The 22,468-nt window shown below is 39.1% G+C and overlaps 1 protein-coding gene and 1 long non-coding RNA gene across 9 annotated transcripts in view; one reads left to right on the top strand and one right to left on the bottom strand.

Annotated features, from left to right (window-relative positions):
• The first annotated feature begins 4,341 nt into the window (after nt 1–4,341).
• On the top strand, nt 4,342–6,688 carry LOC143024799 (uncharacterized). The gene is made up of 2 exons (XR_012966304.1): nt 4,342–4,626; nt 4,691–6,688. It is a non-coding gene; the product is annotated as an uncharacterized LOC143024799 (long non-coding RNA).
• Nucleotides 6,664–22,468, bottom strand: part of Pgant7 (N-acetylgalactosaminyltransferase 7) — a 46,832-nt gene continuing 31,027 nt past the window's right edge. For all 8 annotated transcript variants that reach the window (XM_076183999.1, XM_076183994.1, XM_076183993.1 and 5 more), the window contains 10 exons: nt 21,893–22,119; nt 21,110–21,276; nt 20,140–20,347; nt 19,726–19,902; nt 17,571–17,688; nt 17,163–17,365; nt 16,468–16,612; nt 12,241–12,339; nt 9,304–9,429; nt 6,664–7,459 (listed from right to left, as the gene is read on the bottom strand). In XM_076183999.1, coding sequence (XP_076040114.1) covers nt 7,304–7,459; nt 9,304–9,429; nt 12,241–12,339; nt 16,468–16,612; nt 17,163–17,365; nt 17,571–17,688; nt 19,726–19,902; nt 20,140–20,347; nt 21,110–21,276; nt 21,893–22,119 — 1,626 coding nt within the window. In that variant the 3' untranslated portion in view covers nt 6,664–7,303. The remainder of the gene's footprint in view (nt 7,460–9,303; nt 9,430–12,240; nt 12,340–16,467; nt 16,613–17,162; nt 17,366–17,570; nt 17,689–19,725; nt 19,903–20,139; nt 20,348–21,109; nt 21,277–21,892; nt 22,120–22,468) is intronic.

Below are 22,468 nucleotides of genomic sequence, written 5' to 3'. Positions count from 1 at the left end.
CTGTGATTGCCAATAAAATACATGAACAAAAAACACAAAATTGGCAAAACTTTATCAATACACTTGATCACAAAACAAACACCAGCAAATTGTACAAAACACACAACAGCATTACACTATCCAACAGTAACATTACACGCTCTCACGCAGCAATAATCACAACAACAGATAATCTACCCTCAAACAGACAACAGGCAAACGCACTCACGTCATTTTGCACAGACAAGCCATCTCACTTCTCACCCTGACGACCGACGCACCATTCGACGTAAGAAAAACTTTCCCACAGACTCAGACTATATACCCTTCATAGACAGTCAGACAAAACTCATAATACATAGTCTCAAGCACTCATCTGCCTGTGGCCCTGATAACATAAGCAACATCCACCTAAAACACATTGGACCACAAGGTATACATGCACTCACAAACATTGCAAACTACAGCTATTCACACAACACTATACCCGACATCTGGAAGCATGGTAAAATAATCACCATTCCAAAACCGAACAAAGACCCAACAATCCCAACATCGCACCGCCCAATCACACTTCTCTGCACCCCCTCTAAAATCATTGAACGCCTAATACTTAAACTTGTCACACCACATATTCGCCTTGCTGACTCACAACACGGTTTTAGGCCACTACACTCCACAAACACTCTTCTGACAAACCTCACACAAAGAATTTTAGATGGCATCAATTCAGATAGGCCCCACCAAAGAACACTTCTTATAACATTAGACATTAGTAAACCTTTTGATGCTATCTATCCCCCGCCACAACCTAACAAATAAAATATATAACACAGACATGCCAAACAACACAACATACGCTCTATAAAGGATTTGTGGGAAAACCCAGTTTCGGCTATGACATTCCTTGGGGAGACGGGACTGCTCGGACAGACAGTCTAGGGAACAACAACAACAACAACAGATTCCCCTCTTTCCCAATGCCCCCTTTACCCCATCCACCCACCTCATCCTTGGTTGCCCCCTCATGTTCACTCCTTCCACACCTCTTTCACTAATCTTTCCCCCAACTCCTTTTCCATTCCCTCTCTCCTCACTCTATCCAGCCTAGTAACTCCTACCATACTTCTCAGACATTTTATTTGAAACATTTGAACTCTTCCTATATGTTCAATGTTTTTGGCCCCATACAGTGCTGTTGGCATAATCACCCATTCATACAATCTTCTCTTAGCATCCATTTCCAAATGTCTATTTCTCATTACACTTTTTAATCTCCCAAGGCATTTACTTGTTTCTCTCGATCTACATTCTACCTCCACCTACACTCCCTTTCCTGCTGCATTTGCCCCCAAGTATCTAAAACTATCCACTTCCTCCAGTCTCCTTTAACCTCTTGAAAACAATGATGCCTGTGTATTCATCATGAGCCACAAGTAGGGTATACAAAAATGCTGGTGTCGGCTTCCTGATTATATTTATTTTGTTGTAGTCGAGTGACCCCTGTATTTCTGTGACCAGGCCTGATCCGGTTTTCTAACATATTTATTCCGGGTGAAAGAGAACGAGTATATCAGCAGTAAATTTATATTTTGCAATGTGCATATTGTGATGCATCATCATACATCAGGGAACCTGGTGTGCCTGCAAACATTTGACTCGTATTGAAGAAGTTAATACTCGCTTCCAATTTGCTGCCATCCTCTCCCCTTGTCCATCTCATCCCTCATTCATCTTCAGCTTCCTTCTTTTGCACACCTTCCCAAACTCTGTCATTAACTTCCTTAATTCCTCTGATCCTGCTACAAGTGCAATGTCATCAGCAAAAACTGGCTTATCTCCCATTTTCTTTAACCACTACAGGTTGGATAGAGTGAGAAATAAGTTGAGGAGAGCAGGGGTGGAAAGGGAGATAGGGTTGATGGAAGAGTATTGGGATGGTTTGGAGACATGGAAAATATGAGCAAGTAAAGGTGTGGAGGGGGTGACCAAGGATGACATGGATGGATGGGTGGGGTAAAAGGGGCATTGAGAAAGAGTGGAATGTCTGTCGAGGAAGAAAGGGAGAAGACAGAAGATAGGAATGGGTGGAGAATGGGAGTATGTGTGAATGATATTTTGATGCAGGCTGAAGGGATTTCTCTTTTTTCTGCATGAGGGGACAGAGAAGGGGGGTTGCTGATTAAATGAAGCAGCCTTGCTGTAGATGTGCTGTGTCTTGTTGCATTGCTTCTGACCCAGGGCAGTGGGTGAGATGTAGGGATGACCTGTCATCTGGGAGGAGCCAAGAAAAGAGGGAGGGAGGGGTGGATTGTGGTGATGAAATCGGTGGGAGTGGATTTATGCCTTTGACTTTGGCAACCTTCCTTGTAGGGGGGAAAAAGCCCTTGGTATATGCATGTACTGAAGATAATAAAACTCCATGTGCAAACATGCCTTTCTTCCCACTAATGCAATTAATGCTTTAAGAGAGTGCTAACATGATTGATCATATTGTCTTGCACAAGGCTATCTTGTGACTGTAGTTAGCCCTCCCACCTGGCCACGTGTTACCCCACTTACAATACCACACATTCTCTCTGAATGCCCTACCTATACAACCTCCTCCTACTCCCTCAAACAAGTCATCCCTAATTTTTTGTGAAACTTGTCCCTCTACACTATAATTGCCCCACAGGATATAAACATATCCACTCAAACAAGTCACTCCTAATTTTTGTGAAACTTCTCCCACACTATAATTGCTCCACAGCATATACGCCAAGTTGACGGTACCCTTTGACTTTGGCTACATTTGTAAGTTAGGGTGGCCTAGTGCAGGAGTGAAAGGTGCCTGCCTTTTGACCATCCTGTGTTCAAACAGTGACTCATTGCTGTGGGTTAGTTCATCAAAGCTATCACAGATTTGTGCAGGTGGTGTTTCACTTGCCACAGGCACATGTTATCATTGTACATTTCTATTAGTTGAGTAACATCTTCATAATGCCAGTGGAGTTGCAACTTCTGACATGGTGAGTGAGGGTCTTGTGCCATGGGTCACCAACCCACCACTGCTGGAAGGACAGCAGCATGCCTTAGTATGGGTGTGTTGCGGAGACCCCCAAGGTGAGTCCACCATGATTTGACAAATAGTGTGATGGGGTCGTACAGAGAAATAAATACAGCCTCACCATGTAGAACTGCCATAGACTGCTTGAAAGGACAATGAAATGTTCTTAAAGAAAATCAATGTTCTAGCTCCATTTATTCATGCAGCATGTAATGTGTAACATAGGTTACTGTAAATGCAGTGTACAACCATAAAAATCTGCAAGCTACAGACCTTACAAAGATACACATGTTCTATCATGGGCCATTCACATGAGTAACTGTCCCACACTTGGCAATTCTGGAGAGCATGTTTTATCTATTGACCTATCCAGTGATTGTCTTGCTCATATTGAGCACTTCCAGAGTACTTTTCATAGTTACCCCAGTTATTCTGATATGAGACTAATGTCAGTGATTCATTTGCATGTTGGGTATACAGAAATATAATCAAAACAGACTATTTGATACAAAAAAGACAGCTAGAAAATTCAGAGGTACAGAGAAAAACAAAATCATACATGTGGACAGTGTGAAGGATATGAATATGGAGGAAAAACAGCCCTGCTGAGATATAACTATGTGGGGGAGATGAAAGACAACCAAACTCTTGAATTGAGGGAATATATAAGAGATGGTTTACAAGGAATGGAAATAATGATAGAAACAAAATATGCTCAATGTATGACAACACAATGGGAATCCTGAAATATACCATGGAGCATACATAGCAATAAAGGCAAAAATACCATGTTTACTTTTTTATAAGGAGTGAGGGAATTAGTTCCATCTTTTGGATGGACTAGAATACTAGCACAAGTGATAGGCTAGAACTTCCAAATAGTATAATGTATACTACCAATATCCTCCTAGCGAGAATTACAATAACTTCCTGTTACCATAAACGAAACAACTTAAACTATGATATTGTTGGCAAGTTTCCATAACATAATTTCAGACGGAGCATACAGTAGCCAGTATCTGACTGGGTAATTATGCAATATATTAATCTCTCGGCCAAAAGAATTTTTAGATTTTGAATCTCTTGATTCAAGATTTTGAGGCCACCAGTAGACAGAATATAGAGTGAATGTTTCATTGACATAATCATTAACAGTTCCTCGAATATTTCTTGAAAAAAGCTTGTACAAAACAAGTACAAGCAACCACAATGGCAAGAACTTATTAGTCAATAACTATCATAATCCCAAAAATTAGAAACCAAATAAAATGCAAACTATGAATCAATGTGCAACCGATGTGACAGTATATACTTGTTATTCTGACATCAAATTATTAAAGAACACAATATCAAAATCATATAAAATACCTGTGCAAGGCCCATAATAGAACATAGTTATTGTCTATTCAGCTGTAGGTATCAAACTTGTTTATACTAACTTGCCTCCAAACACACCTAATACATATTTAACACATTCACTGAAGTTCTCTGATGGAAATGGATGAAGTGAGAGAGGAAAGGTCTGTGGAGATGCAGAGTAGAATAGGGGAACCCTTTCAGTATCATTCCCTCTCTGAATGAAAGGTGTACAAATGTATGTTCACTACTTAACTCAGTATAAAATGTTTCTTTATTTTCAGATTATGATAATAATGAAGGAAGGAAAGAGGTGGTGGGGTGAGGGCAGCATGGGTGAAGGGATTATGATATCATATACAGAGTGAAGACATGAAGATGGTCTCAAGGCTGCGAAAACAGGAGGGAGGAACAGGTTTTCATATTTGTTATTAATTCACTATCAAACCCAGACACTCAGAAGACAGAAAATACACATCTATGCATCATTTGGATGGTACAGCACTATCATTTTTGGTGCCAATTATGGTAGAAAAAACATACTTCACTAACATCCATCTTACAAAATATATTTACTACACAAATACTGTACAGGTTAAGGGGTTTTGAGACAGTGTGAAACCTGCCAAAATCTCAAATTTGTGACCTAAACAATCAATTTATTGTTCCAGCTCTCTCTTGCAGACCTGTATCCCCTTGGAAACCTGCCAGTCACCAGTTCAGCTTACAGATCACTCAATGAAGAGATTTCATGGAGCTGTGTGGACAGTGTAGGATGACTTGATCATTTTTTCTATATCAGTGAAGTCTTGTAAGTTTACCTGGTTTAATTGAAAAGAACTACACTGCCCTCCACCCAAGCAGTGTATGTGTGTGTGGTTACTGATAACTTCATTCATGAGGTACTAAAGCAGGAGGGATGTAAATTTTTTTTAATGTATATGAAGTGGGTATATGCTTTGGGCCCCTTATATGGGGTAAAAAGCCTTTAGTATGTATATATACTTTTTTTTAATACAAGAGTACTATGTCAACATTAAAATTTATCATAAGTGGAGAGTACATCTTTCAGAGGTCCAGTGTACTGAAAGGGTTAAGAATTATGGGTGAAGAGGACTTGGAATAAACCAAATCTTATAAGCACAATGAGTGCCAACATGCCAGATTTTGTGAACAAGGAATGAGGGTAAATTAGAAAAGTTCCTTGGGAAGGCAAAATGTAGAACCACATAGTCAAGGCACGAGGACATCCCAAAGAAGCTTTGCTTTTGTGCATACGAGAAGTATCATCAAGGTTAATCATCAGCAACCATGACATGGCAAGATATCAGCTATTACATATACACAATCTAGAGTCCACACAGAAAAAGTAGCTGGGTTTCCTGGAATGTTATGGACCTGACAAGGGTTGGGGAATGTGACCAGCAACAGTGACATAATACATTTAATTTGATTTGTGAGAACTGGGCAGATCTGTTCTCCATAGAACATCTTAAATATCAAATGTAGTGTACATTTTTCAAGTGGTGCATATTTAGACATAGTGCTGGCCAACTCAATCATAGTGTAGACTTTTGCGGCACAACAGTTAGTGTCTTAACCCCTTCAATACTCTAGTGGAATAAATCGAGTTTGTAGCGGCACATGCTAGATGATTTTAAAAAGTCAAAGAGGGTAAGAGGGATCCTAATACCCTAACATGAACAAGGTCTTAATCATGATCCTGTCTTGGATAGGGTTCATCCCTTAAGAAAATAAAATGAAGACCTCAATCATGCTGGGGTCTGCCCCTTGGCTAAATAAAATTGTAGAGCATGTTCTACAACAAAATCTATACAATGATTGAAAGGATTAATTATTATCATTCCATGTAACTCAATACATTAAACACCTCTCTGAATACAATTTGGGTAAATGGATAAGGTATGTCATTTCATATAGTTGCATCCCTCACTAAAATACTTGTTTTCAAGCATATGAAGCAGATACAAAAAATAGATATCTATCTAAGGAGTCTACATACAATGTTTTCCAGTACCTAGTTAAGCACATCAATCTTTGTATACTTGAAAAAATACTGACATTTGCATTTCTATAAATTTTCTATAAAGTGAATCTAATGTGCAGTGGCTTTCAAGCTGAATAGGATGATGCTCTTTAGCTTGACCAAATAAAATCCCCAGAAGTACAAATTGGTACCCCAACAATAGTAACAAAATACCTTGTGTCATGTTTTAACCTGGTTTGCCTAGTTGTGACAGTCATGACACTTGGTGTGGTAAAAAAATTATAAAATAAAATGCTGTAGATTTTACATCCTGCTCCAAAAAAAAAAAAAGAATAAGAGTAAAATAATGTACATATAATGATGATATTAATAATAAAAAGTACCTACAAACAAATCATATACAGAGGGCAATTACTATGTGCATACTAGCTTCAAATATATTTGCAATGATTTTATGTTGCTTTTCATAACAAGATCATATGTTTTACTTGATTTTTCTCTGAATAAGATAATTTTATGGAAAATCAAAGATATCCTATCTTAATGCACGTCAATTGTAACTGCTGCTCAGCACCTTGTGACACTACTGGCTGTAGGCCATTCCTACAAATAAATTAAAAGTACCACAGCCACGGAATGGAACTAAAAATACATAACAAAACATTGGATATTCTAAATATTTTCAAGAAAATCATTCTCTGAATATTTCTAATTTTATAAAAAACACTACGAATGAATGACATTCAAAGTATAAAATATATTCTATCTAATAAAAAACACCTATCACTGAACTACTCACCAGTTGTGACCATTCTGAACTAGCAGACATATCTTCTTCTTAAATGCACAACTAAATCAATAACATAATGTTGAATCACTTGGGCATAATTTATGAATTCATTCATTTCATATCACTGAATGACTCGGTACCATCTGGGTTTAATTTCCTTAAAATTCCATTTCTGGTAATTATTGACAGGATCACAGGGGAGGAGTGTGAGTTGATTGCTCTGCGGGTGAAGTGCAACACATTTGCTCAGGCGACGATGTAGCAGGACATGGCTTTGCTGTGTACAAAAATATATGAATAAATTAGCACAGCAACAATCTCAACAAAGGTAATCTTTTTATTTCATTTTCATTCATCTCAGCAAAATGACAGGAAGATATCTTCAGTAGTGAAATCTACATTTCCATAAAACATTGTACTGCCCCTTGTTTACTATCCATACTACTGTTAACACCAATGGCAATTTGGAATATAGGTTCAGTTAGGAGTAGCATACAATGATAGTACATACTGTACATACATATACTCCTTCTCATTTTCTTTTTCATTTAACCAGTTTACGCTAGGTATGTCCCTACCTCCTGTCCTGATAGTAGCAGAGATTAAAAAATCATTTCATATATACATATATACCATATGGCCTTCTTCCCCTTCAAAGGGGTGGCCAAGTCAAATCATACCCACCCAACACCCTTCCCATCTTAGCACCCTGTGAATGAAGGGTCATCCCTTTTCCCAACTGCACTTCTTGGTTCAAAGATGACAAAGTGGATGCTGTGCCTCCACAGCAGAACTGATTTGTTTTCACCACTTCATTATATAACATATAAGGGATTTCTCCTCATCTTCTCTTTTTCTGCATGAGGGGATGGAGAGGGGGGTTACCAATTAAATGAAGTGGCCTTGCTCTGGATAAGATGAAGGGGAGGAAAGGGTGGTGGATGGAAGTAGGAAGGCTATTTGCCTTTTGAGTCTGCTACCTCCCTTATAAGGAGGAAAAAGCGATTTGTTAAATAGATAAACCATCATGTGGCCATCCCCTGCCCCACATAGTCATTTACTCAAAAATATCCACTGAGCAGATAGGAACATCCCTTCAAGCTACATCACATGATCTTCTATTCATGATCACTCTCAACTCACTCCTATCTTTTGCACTCTGTCTTCCTTGAAAGGCAGACATTCTTCTTGCATTCACTGCCTACTTTTACCTCATCCATTTACCTCACTCTTAGACTTCCTCTCAAAATCAATGAATGCCCAAATAATACCCTTTTTACTACTCATTTTGTTCACCCTTTTTAATTTTTTCCATATGGTCATCATGCCACTGCACTCTTTGATATAACCTATCTGACAGCTGACTCTCCACCCCATTCCCTGCCTCAGCTCCACATTTCTCACTTTATCCATCCTTGTACCCCATCATACTTCTTAAACACTTCATCCCAAATACATTTAGGCTCTTCCTTTCTATCTATGTACATACCGAGGGCTTCTTTCCCTAACTCCCAGCCATTCCACTCCCATCCACCACCCTTGTTTCCTTTTTATTTTGGGTCCTCATGAAGCTCTTCTTTTCTGCCTCCTTCAAATTGCAAGTCTCTGTTCCATACACTGCTGTGGGGCAGCCATTTCTTTGTACAGTTTTCTCTTTACATTCATCCCCAGACACCATTTCTCATTCCACCCAGACATTTACTTGCTTCCCTAACTCTATAATTCATCTCTACCTCCACTGACATTCTCTGGAACATATGACCTTAAATACTTAAAGCTCTCTTAATTATAATGTACAGAAGAATGCTACAGTCATGGAGTCCTATCTCTGTCTCTGGCTCAAACTTAGCACTAAATTCACTTATGGTTTTTGATAGGACTATTTCCTCTTTTAGGCTATTGTGCAAATTGATGCATCTTTTCTGAAAAATTCACTTTTTGATACCTTGAAGACGTACAATACTTTCCATCTTTTTCCATGACCATGTCCTTCCTATCTCAAACTATGAAATCTTCTTCATCAATTTTGTCAACTCCCTCCACTGATCTGAATACTCTGTATGTGCACACATACATGTATGTGTTACTTGAATACAGCTGTGATGGCACAACAAGACTTACCTCATCATACTGCCAGTGTCCATCCACTGACCCTAGACGGCAGAAAATGAGTTTGACACCTTGCCGGTCAGCATCAATACAGCGTTCACCCACACCAAGCTGGCCTTCAGCATTCAACCGAATCAGCTACATTGGAGGAAAATGCAAAAATTTCTCCTCAAGATAAACATGTATTGTAAGCAGTTATACTTAGTTTTCTTGGATATATTTCAAATGTATATCAATATTTCAAATTGACATTACAAGCAATTACAGTAGACATGCTATATACCCGATCTACACCAGGTACAGCCCTACAAAAGTGCTAAATCTACACAGTGCCCTCAACATACACAGCATTTCTACACTGGATGAGGTCTATTGTGCAAGCAACACTACTTCAAGTGAAGATAATTACACAGTAGGATGATAAAGTAATTCATGCTGACAGAAAAATTAATTTGTTGACCATTCCATTAATGGGTGGTCAGAATATGACTGGTTCCCAAATAGGTGAGAGCATACCCTGGGAGGGTGTAACCACCATATACCATGCAGGAACATACACTACCGATGACATACAGTGGGGTTCCCATATATGAATGGTTCACTACATAAACAAACTGAATAACAGATTCTCTTTTAAAAAGGTAATTGAATTTGTATAACAAATTGAAATAGAAACAACAAACTTTTTCTTTTACGTGGGGTTTGCATGGGGTTTGGAACAGATTCATATAATAAACAATTTGGTTAATAAATAGGGGTAAGGAACAGATTATTTTCATATATAAAGACACCACTGTACTTGAGATTTATATTTTCTTTTCAAAATATTACTTAATCTTATTATGGCCATGCAAGGATAACATGTTCAGCAATCATTCTCAAGATTTAATGTGAAAGTTCATTCTGATGAAAGAATGACGGGTGTATCTACTTGAAAATGAATCATCTCATTCTGAGGTGGGGAGGATAGTAAACATGGTTAACCAGAGGGATGCATCATTTGGGAACCACTGGACATACCTAGAAATACTCTATAACATAATAGAAGAACCTTTGAAAATGATAAAAAAAAAAGGTGAATATACTGTACATGCCAGAGTACAAGACAATATCTGAACTTAATTATAACTGTTGCCTTGAGTGTCACCCACCGAAAACCCACAGGCAACAAATTCAGATCCACAGATCTCTCTACAAAGAAACTTTGAATTGTTGTTTGTGTTGTACTAGTGGGGTACAGTCTCTGTCACTGGTTTATAGTAGTAGTAGGAGGGAAACAGTTGCCAAATGTCAGTTCTCATTATATGAAAATACAACTGAAGTTAACGGAGACCTTGGGTCCAGTGTAGGGATCAAGTGTCAACCCCTTGGGGCTGGGCCTCCAGACAGACAATCACCATCTGTAGGTACTCATCATTGGTTCCTTTGAGCTTAATAGATAAATAAATGAATAAAATCAATTAATAAACCTGCTGGACCCAATCACTGAATATTTTCTACCATGAACCTATAACAGGGAGAATGTACCAATAGCTTAGTTATGAAAAATACCATGAAATTGATCAACCTTTCCAGCATACTGGAAAGCACTTAAAATGGTCTGTTCCTAATGGTACATTGTGTGATGGCTGTAGTTGCAGCCCTACCATTTCTTAGTATGCTAGGGAAGTTTATATTTCCGCCATTTCAGTATAACCCTGCTGGCAATCCAGCATCTCAAATATGTTTCAGCAGAAAATATTTGGTCATGCTCTCATTTACAAGTGCCAGACTTGCCGCAATCATACTGTACAAGTGCAAAACCATTAACCTCTATTTTCTGAGATTGCCTTATGCACCAAAGTGCCTTATATGATCTATGTATCTATCTATATATCAAGGGCTTTTCCCCCTTTCAAGGGAGGTAGCCAGTCAAAAGACATATACCACTCCCATCCCATTTCAAGCCCATCCATCACCTTTTCCTCCCACTCATCTTAGCTCTTCATGGATGACAAGTCATTGCCTCTGACCCACTGCCCTGGGTCAGAGGCAATGCAGCAAGACACAGCATATCCACAGAAAGGTTGCTTCAGTTAATCAGCAGCCATGCAGAAAAATAGAAGATGAGGAGAAATCCCTTCAGGCTGCATCAAAATATCATTCACACATAACCACTCGCTAACCCCCCCACCCCCTCCTTTCCTTGCATCACAGTATCATCTATACACAGCCTTTATGGGAACTATAGGTTTCCAGTCACTGAAAACTGAGTCATTTGGGTATTCATGTTTAAGACAGCCCCATTTCTTGTCAGTGAAAATTGAGGCAACAACTATTTTTATATACTATCATATAAGAAAGATCTCTTTCTTGTATGATGGCATATAAAAATAACTGTTACTTCAGTTTTTACTGACAAGAAATGAGGTTGTCTTAAATATGAATACCCAAATGACTTAGTTTTCAGTAACTGGAAATCCATAGTTCCACAGTAGCTAGCAATGGTCCTTCAGCCCTTCTACTGATCCCTTAGTATAGAAACTATAGACTGTTCTCTATGTTGTATCAGTATGTGTGTGTTTCTATGTCACTGGCTAGGAGCAGATGGAGAGGATTAGTCCCAGTTGTCAGGTCTCCTTGAGGTAATAATGAGGGAAATGGTTGATAGAGATCTTGCGCAGTTCAGACACTAAAATCCAGCCCTGCACCTCCACATGGAGATGAAATGTTGGTAGGTTTTAAAGATGGGTAGCATGGAAATAATTCTCTCCAACATCCATATTGTAGGGTATGCCACTTGCAGGTACTTATCACTGGTCCTATGCTGGCATATACAGTACAGTAACGAAAGTAATAGATACCACCACGGTTCCTCTGTTACGTTACAGTCTCTGAAGACTACCCATGAAATGAAAGATAAAGACAAAGTCTGTTGATACTGACTACCTACATAAAATGCCCACACACCTGATTATTCCCGTAGCCATGACAATGTGATGTTCCCATCAGACTTGGTGCTGCATGACCCATTGTGTCCAAACACTGTCCTGTTGCAGCGTTACGAAGCTGCTCTCAGCATACGAGTAGTAACCAGCACCAGCATCCAGGAAAAGGGTGACAAGTATATTAACATAGGCACTGGGACCTTAACAACATGGGAGGGGAGGGAAGGGAAGAATCAAATGCAAGAAATGTCTAAAAAAGGTGGTGTCCAAGCAAGGTTACACATATTAAAGAGTTGGTCAAATGTTGACAAAGATCTTGCGCTATGTCATATGTTAGATCTTGGGTTGAGCTGGAGAAAAGGGGATTCCCTTTGGTACTAGTATCTAAATATCTATTACATTCAGTAATTCTTCCAAGAGACAAAGGGTTTATCAGTGCTAAAGGAATCTGGCTAGAGGTATTCTTATCATTATAAAAACAATAATAATGATAATAATGACAAATAAATAAATAGAATAAATACTAATAATTGATCAATAAATAATAACAATAATGCAAATGTTCATCCTCTGTCCAATAAAACTGCCTACCAGCAGCCTAAAAATAAGGACAGATGGATTTCCTTGATGAAATAGTTTTTGAAATATACTTTTGTTCCTTTGTTTTGCATCTTCCCTTTATTCAGTATTCTCTGTTCACTTATCTTTACAATCATCTGGTAGTATAATGGAATTTGGAAAAAGTAAAATAAGAATATCAGGACAATATAGAACCAGTGCAAAGGAAGTAAAGAAAGTTGGTTCTGAAAAGGACCTAGGAGTAACTATCACCAAAGACATGTCCCCAGACAAGCAGATACACAAAATAGTCGGAGAAACCTACAATTTACCAAGATCAATAATGGTGGCTTTTAATTACTTGGATGAGGTAATGGTAAAGAAAATACTAGTCACACTGATAAGACCAAGATTGGAGTATGCTACAACACTATGGACACCCAGCACAAAAAAGAATATAAGGAAAATAGAAAGAATCCAAACAGCAATGACAAAGATGGCCCAAACACTTTCAAAATTGACATACGAACAAAGATTGTCTAAATTGGAACTACCAACCCTGGAACAAAGAAGAGAAAGAGGCGATCTACTGGCCATTTACAGAATCATGAAAGGCATGTATTTGACAGAGAAGACTTATTAAAGTGGGATAGAGGAAAAACAAGGGGACATGGAAAAAACTCAAAAAGGAGTTATAGAAGATATCTGGAAAAAAAAAAAAAGTTTTCCATACAGTGGTGGATATCTGGAACAAAATGGACAAAACAATAGTGTGTGCAAACACCTTCCAAGAATTTAAGAACAAACTAGATGTTGCAAGATACAAAGATGGGTCACCACGAGCATAGCTCCCCTTCCTGTATAATACAACTAGATAAACATATACATACATATACCAAGGGCATTTTCCCCCTTACAAGGGAAGTAACCAAAGTCAAAGGCATAAATCCACTCCTACCCATTTCATCCCCACATACTCCACTCTCATTCACCACCCCTCCCTCCCTCTTTTCTTGGATCCTTCTGGATAGCAGGCCATCCCTGCATTTCACTCACTGCCCTGGGTCAGAAGCAATGCAGCAAAATGCAGCACATCCACAGCAAGGTTGCTTCATTTATTCGTCCACCCCACCCTCCCCGTCCCCTCATGCAGAAAAAGAGAAGACGGGGAGAAATCCCTTCAGGCTGCATCAAAATATCATTCACACATACTCCCTAACCTCCCAATCCCCCACCCACTCCCTTCCATGAATCACAGTATCATCCATACACAACTATTCTCCATTCACCACTTCCTTCTGTCTTCTTCCTTTGTTTCTCAACACACATCCCACTCTTTCCCAATGGCCCTTCTACCCCATCCATCTTATCCTTGGTTGCCCCCTCATGTTCACTCCATTCACCTCTACCATCCATCCACAAATATCTGGATTTACATTTGTATTATTTCCCCCTTCTTAACAAACACACATTATCAATGGATGCATCTAATCCTTCCCTCTGTCTTCATACATATATATGTGTATATCAAAAGGCCCTTTCTCCCTTATAAATGGGGTAGTTGAATCAAAGTATACACCCACACTTCACCTATCCTACACCCATCTAAAAGTCTATTTGTTTTTCCTTCTATCTTAGCTCTTTGTGGATCAAGGGTCATTCCTGTCCCTAGCACATTACTTAGGTTAGAGAGAATGCAGCATGACACCACATCCTTACAGTAGGATCCAACAGCCATAGCTGGTTTACCCCTACCACTTCATTACATTCATTACTTCCCACATAAAACTTGATCTACATGTCCTCTTCCCCTCCTAAACCATACTACTACTTTTTAATCATTATGTTTCCTCTTACTTCTCTAACCATATGCCCATACATATTACTGGCCAAGCTCAAGAGATTGGTGTTACAAAAAGAGACTCTTTAAACTAAGCCTCTCTAAAATCTTATAAATCTGTCTTATCCTTAAAAAAAAAAAAAAATCTTTTATCCCCCTTTCTCTTTCCTCTTTTAATCTCATTCTCATTCAACCACTTCCTCACTTTAATTCTCTTTCCCCATAACATTTGTCTTCAACTTCCTTACTCAATCCAAGATGTTTCTCAAACCTGTTATTTCCCTCTATACCTTTTTTAATCTCTCTCTTTATCCATGTCATATCTGTTTTTATCATACACGGTGACTGTTACAATAGCTATCATCATCTGACAAACAGTATCACAGGCTTCTTGTATGTACACCACCAAGAAATCATTCTTTCAAATAGCCTGAACCACTTAAAGATGAGACTTCATGCCACCAGTTTTACTCACCTTTTTTGTTTAATACATGCCCCAAGCTACCTTCCACCAAACAGCACCCAGAGATATATTATGGTCACAGCCATGCTATCATGTGACACACAACGTTAATGATACCTGACTTGTGTCGCCTCCAAAATCATTGCCCATACATGGAAGCAGTTCTACCATAGAAGGGGCATCTTGCCCTGCTATATCCCAGCACAAGTTACCCATAAAACTTCTTATCTATCAGGAGACGGGAAGAGTCAAATCAGATTTTTTAATTCAACTTTACACAGCTAAACAAAATAACAATGCAAAACCACAGATGCTTTCACTGAGACATGAATGACAAGAGTACGGCCACAAGTGAAATCAATTCAATTGTTGCCTTGTTTTGAAGACAGGTCACCAGATGATTCTCTGTGGCATTCTCCTCACAGGACCACCATTTGCAGGAAACTATTGGTCTTGGGCAATCATGACATCTTCAAGGCCAACACAAGAGTGATTTTATGCACAGGGTCATATGGCATACATGGCGTTCATGTGTCACTCTTTACAGAAAATAAACATGCTTAGGCTACTGCACACAGCCATTTCACATGAGAATTCTATATAATGGTCCATCATAAATATACTCATCACACCAAAAGTACATTAGGCTTCAGCACACAATCACTCCTCATCTATCTATCTGTTTATATACCAAGGGCTTTTTCCTCCTTATAATGGAGGTAGCTAAGTGAAATGGTATACCCATTCTCATCCACTGCCCTTTCCTCCCTCTCATCTTAGCTCCCCGTGCACCTAAGATGAGAGGGGTGGTGAATGGGAGTGGGTATGTGCTTTCTGACTTGGCTACCTCCCTTATAAGGGGAATAAAATGCCCCTAGTATATAGACAGATAGATAGATAGATAGATGTGGAATGATTGTGTGCTGAAGCATCATGTATTTTTGCATACCTTGGCAAAAGGCCACTAAAGTCCACAAGATTTCTCTATGTATTACCAAGAAAGACCATTATACATTCAACTGCACACCCTGTAATGCAGGCTGTCATTACAGTGCTATCATACACTATCACTCAAGGGATTACTGCTAAAGGATAGACTAGCAAAAATTATTAAACCAATATGAAATTCAGATACTATGCTGAATACACAAAGTAGTGATGGTATACTAAAAAAATCTTTTTTTTATTTATAAAACACAGCATTGATGTAACATAAGAAAGCCAAATCCATGTGACATCTGGAACAATTTAGAAGCAATCATTTCGAGTACTTTCAATACAACATAATTGCAATTCATGACCTTTTCTTTCTCACAAGTTATCAAAGGCAATCCCCCCAAATCCATGATCAACAAAAATGAAGTGTGTTTAAAAGATCATAGCCTTACCTCTCCCCAGTGCAAGTTGGGTGGGAGCTGTGGGTACTTGCGCACCATGTCATAGGCGACATTTTCCATGAACCAGTCAAAGTTCTTACAACCCAACCGTTCCTTCAGGGCCAACTGTTCAGTGATGTCACCCATATCCAGATATCTAATAAAGGTGCATAACAAAAGATGTCTCATATATTTAGGCTTCACAAGTTAAAAATGTACATCATGAATGCTTTCAGACATAGCTTAAAGTGAGACTGGTTAAACTCAGACCAAGACCCATGTCTTCTTTCTCCATCTTCCTCAAGCATAAAATGGTTCACCTAAGTACCTCTGAAACTTTATCTCTCTGTATGCCAAAAGGCTTTGTCCCCCTTATTTGGGAGGTAACCTCTGAAACAAATACTTTAATTATATGCCCCTCCTAATTGAATATTCTTTCCATAAAAAAAATCACAACACATTTATCCCTTCGGAATATATATTCATCTCTTCACCCTTGCAATCTATTTATCTATCTACATACCATGGGCCTTTTCCCCCTTACAAGGGAGGTAGCCATGTCAAAATGCAGGTACCCACTCCCAACTACCACCCTTTCCCCCCCTCTCATCTTATCTTCTCATATGGATAATGGGTTATTCTGACCCTTGCAATAATCCTAAAAAAGAAAGAAAGAGAAAAAAAAACAAAACAAAAAAAAAACATACCTTGCAAGAGGCTCACGTGTGTAGAAATATTCTTTATATTTGTCGTCAAACCATGTCTCGATGACTCTCTTATAGTTGATAGTGATAAGTGGTCCCTTCTTCTTCTCCGCCAACTTTCCAAAGTTATATGGCATGAAACCACGATAAACATGACCTACACGACTGCATGGTACCCACTCGAGGCTTCCACCACACTGCCAGATCTGTTAAATTAGAAAAAAGTATTTTTCCATTAAATGGAAATCTTTTTTAGTAGTGTACTAAATGTGTTACAAAAGAAAGGACTTCAAATATTTATTTCTGCCTAATTCCAGTGTGGGAAACAATGACAGGTATCTGCTAAGAAAGCAACTATGAAAAGTCAAATCAAAGTTATCAAAAGTTATGTAAAAAGCTAATTAAACTAACCTTGAATGACAGCTCAAAGTTTTCTCCACCCCATACCAGAAGCCCTGGGTCATAAGCGCCCAGTTCCAGGAAGTAATCACGGTTGATGGCAAACAAACCTCCAGCATGGGTTGGGGCTCTTACAAGCAAAAGAGGGAACTTGGGATAAGGATTCAGTAAATATGAGACATTTAACAGTATAATCACAATTTACCCTCAACAGTTATAAAATGTAGGTTTCCTAACTCACTTATTTCTAATCACATTTATCAAGGAGAGAGAAAAACCTCAGTTATTTTTAAGTAATTCAGCAGATACAACCAAATTGTACCACTGGCATTAAAAAACAAATGATATCCTTAAATTTCATAATCTTGAAAGTAAAATTAAAGTATATAACATACACTGTCTTCTTTTATAGAAAAAAGCCACATCTAGATATGTGCTGGCCATTCAACTACAAGATATTGATATTGGAGAAATATACATACATATACCAAGGCTTTTTCCCCCTTCCAAGGGGGGTAGCCAAAAAGGGAAAGGCATAAAAACACTCCCACCCATTTCATCGCCTAAATACACTCCACACCCCTCCCACCCTCCCTCTCATCTGAGCACCTCCTGGATGACGGGTCATCCCTGCACCTTGCCCACCGCCCTGGGTCAGAAGCAGTGTCGCAAGACACAGCACATCCACAGCAAGGCCGCTTCATTTAATCAGCGACCCCCCCTCTCCGTCCCCCCTTGCATATAAGGAGAGGACGGGGAGAAATCCCTTCGGGCTGCGTCAAAATTTACTCACACATACTACCTCACTCCCCACCCCCCGCCCATTCCACCTCATGCATCACAACATCATCCATATACAACCATTCTCCATTCACCTGTCTTCTGTCCTCTCCTGTCCTTCCTCAACAGACATTCCCCTCTTCCCCAAAGCCCCTTTCACCCCATCCATCCACCTCATCCTAGGACGTCCCTTCATGTTCACTCCCTCCACATCTGCCTTCCATACCTCTTTTACTGGCCTTTCTTCACTCATTCTTTCCATGTGTCCAAACCATCCTCATACTCTTTCATCAACCTTATCTCCCAACCCCCTTTCCACCCCTGTTCTCCTCCTCACCTCCTCATTTCTCACTCTATCCAGCCTAGTAACCCCCACCATACTTCTCAGACACCTCATCTCAAACACATTCAAACTCCTTCTCTCTTCCTCTCTTATGTTCCATGTTTCTGCCCCATACAGTGCTGTTGGCACAATCACTCCTTATACATAAATCCATATATGAATATGTATACATATATAAATACATACATACATTTTACATAGAGTAATATTTATACATGTATACAATCATTCTATTCCACTGGGTCTCTCTTGCAGGAAACCCACAGTTCCCAGATACCTGGCATCAGCCACTGGATTGGCCCATACATCACTCAAGAGAAAATGTTGTGTTGTTGTCTGGGTATAGTTAGGGTGGGGCAGTGTAGGATGAGGTGTTTGGCGTCTTCTGTGTTATGATTGCATCTGGGGCACTGTTTCTTTGGCCAGGCCTATTCTATGTATTGTTTTAGTGATAGATGGAGACCTGAATGTACTTGTGCTAGTGAGGTTCTTGTTTCTCTTGGGGGGGATTTTTCTGTGGGGTTGATATCTGAAGGGGTTTGTTGTAGGGTGGTCCCTATCCCTTGCAACACTGCAAGTCAGAGGCAATGAAACAAAATACAGCACTTGCACAGCTGGGCCTGACAGCCAAAGCTATTTTTCCTGAACTGGTTCATTATATGATGACCCAACCCCCCTTTATCCACTTGAGAAATATATGAAGCAGACAAGATCATCCATACAGGTCACATTATTTCCTAATCCATTTACAATCACTCTCCATTCATTCATATCTTCCTCAACAGACATTCTTTTTGTAATTAATGGCCCCTCCACCCTAAACTACTCATAAATAAATTAATAAGATGGGTGAGTGATGCATTTAAAATGTTTAACTTCTGGTGGTCTATCACCACTGTACATGTATGCTGCCCAAAACAGTGGTTTTGAGCTGACCACATGTTAGACACAAATCTGTATCTCACATGTTATGATTGGCATGAAACCACCACACTCAGGGCAAATAGAAAAACAAATTAAATCACAAATAAAGCAGATACCTACTTGTATGGTGCACTCTTGTGTTTGCGAGTTGAGGTGATTTCTGGTGGCAATTCTGTCTCCTTATACAGCATCCCCCACTCAAAGATACCACGATAATTACTGCCAGCTCCATACACTGGTCGGTATTCAAATGTATTATGGTCAATTCCATCAATGACAGGAACTGTCATAACATGTCTGTAAGGGACAAATCCCATTATTCTTGCACTTTTTGCAGATATTATAATGTTCTGTGCACCTTTCATGATAAAGGACTTAAATATTTAACAACAAGAATTCTTAAAATAAATATAACATAGATTACTACATTCTTATACTTGTCCACTGACTAAAGACAAGCATTGATATCAATAATTTCTATCACATGAAAAATGGATTAAAAAACCAGGGCAACAGTGCTCAAGAGGACCACACCTGTCCCTGTAGATGGGAGCGAGAAGTGGTGGCAGCCAGTTTTTGTTGACTTCACAGTGAGCATCAAGGAAGAGTACTACCTCCCCTCTTGCCTCTTCTGCCCCTCTTGTCCTTGTTCGAATCAAGCCTTCTCGCTGAACATTACGTATAAGACGAACCTTTCCGTTCCATCTCTTTATGTAATCCTCAAGTTGATCCTTAAGGCTAGCTGTATTGGGATGAAGTCAGATCTTAATCAAAACTGCACAGTTCTTCTAAAAAATCAGGCTCATTCAGAGAAAAATATTTCTAATGAAATTAAAAATTTTCAGTCAATATTCTGTATTTGGCTGAGTTACACATGCAATCTCTTCTTAATAAAAGCAAAACATTAAAATATTCACATATTCTGATGATGCCACTATTCTTTCTTATTCATCTAGTCTCTCTTCAACTGACTAACTAGTTGCGCCTGATGAACCTACAACAATACTTTTTAAGTCAATGGTCATTTCAAGAGAGACCCAGGGCTATAGAGTGATTGATTGACTGGTCACTTCATATGTCCATGAAATCAATCATGTCAAAATTCTATCTTGATGTTACATTGAAAGCTATAAACCACTTCCCTACTAAATAAGACCCCTTTGTATGTACAGCAAAGTACAAGTATTTTTCACGTGTTGAATACAAATCATGTTGAATACAAATGATTAAAGGTGGGACTTCACTAGGGATGTGTCATGTCACTATGGCTGTTCAATCTATATATGGATGGGGTGGTGCAAGAGGTAAATCCAAGGGTAATGGGCCGGGGATTGGAGATGGTTACAGAAAATAGAGAAAAATGGGAAATAAGCCAGCTGTTTGATGACGACACTGTACTTGTAGTAGGATCAGAGGTGAGATACCACTCACACAGAAAAAAATTATATTACTCAGTTGTTAAAGAAAATTCAATTCAATTAGCAGGCCAAGACCTACTTCTCACCTTTGTCACTGAAGTCATCCACAAGTAAGACTTCCTTTAGGAACTGAGGAGGAGACCTATTGACAACAGAGTGCACTGTACGCATCAATGTGGAGAAACCTTCATTATGGAAGACAATAACCACAGTTGTGGTGGGTAGATCCTCGGGGTACTGCCAGTGTTTACACCTAAATTCAGAAAGGAGTAAATAGATAAAGGAAAGGAACTTGTACATTTGACAGCATAAATACAATTTCTATTTTTCACACAATCAACCACTTCCTGCAAAGTGAAGTAGTGAGGCATGGTAAAGGTAAATCCTGAACTTCTTTCACTCCCAATACTTGCATCCCCTTCATTCATTCCTGCTTAAGCCATGCAAATATTGCATCTTACATTTTTTCCAATAATGCCAGTTCACCCTTAGGCACCTCTCACACAGAACAGGTCACAGCTACAGTCTATGCATTGGCGTGAAACTGTTTCCATGTTACTGGTTGAAAGAAGCAGGTGAAGGAGAGCAGTCATGAAGTGTCAGTTCTCTTTGTGCTTAAAGGTTTATGAAATACAGTCAGTCAGAAAAAAAAAATCTGGGGTTCAATTTGAAGATTAAGTATCAGCCTCTCAAAGATGTACTTCCAAATGGACAAATGTTCAGTTTCTTATTTTACCTTTACTATCAGGTATTTGATGTGTGGGTTGAAGGTAATGTATCAAAAGCGAGGCCCTTTGTCTCTAAAAAAAAAAAAAAAAAAAAAAAAAAAAGAATAACACCAATACTACAATTCACAGACAACTACTTACTCTTCAGGTCGTGTGTCCAGCACACTTCTGTCCATTGCGATATCATCCGAAACAACCATGTTAATCCCATACTCGCTCACAGACTGGGCACCTTCGTTTTGTTTTTCTGGAGGAAGATCATATGGTTTTCCTCCTTCTCCAGGACCACTTCGAGGCTGGTCGTCAGTTGGCTCAAAGTTGCCATTCTTATTTGGGCCAACGTAAACAACTTCCTCCTTTGCTTTGCTCTGTAGATCCCAAAGGAAGAAGTAAGTTCAACAGGTAAAAGTTGAAAACTGGCAGTAAAATAAACAAGGAATGTTGATGACAAGAAAGGAAACCTAATTAATAGAAAGTTGTAGGTAATACAGTACAATGACAACTACTGCAACCCCTCCAAATTCATAGGAGTTAGGGGCAAAGCTCTCCTCCGATATCAGTTTCCATGAAAATAGGCTGTTAATACAGAGTATAACCAACAATTTTGACATCATTTAAATGTACTGTATGCAAGTCTTACACATAGATATGTAAGCATCAAACATCAAGGGCCCTTTTCCCTTTACATGGGGATGTCAGAGTTGGTCACACACCCAC

Source organism: Oratosquilla oratoria, chromosome 4 (genome assembly GCF_046742065.1).
Source record: "Oratosquilla oratoria isolate Oo_2021 chromosome 4, ASM4674206v1, whole genome shotgun sequence".
Taxonomy (NCBI): Eukaryota; Metazoa; Arthropoda; class Malacostraca; order Stomatopoda; family Squillidae; genus Oratosquilla; species Oratosquilla oratoria.
This window is presented reverse-complemented; position numbering and strand designations above follow the sequence as displayed.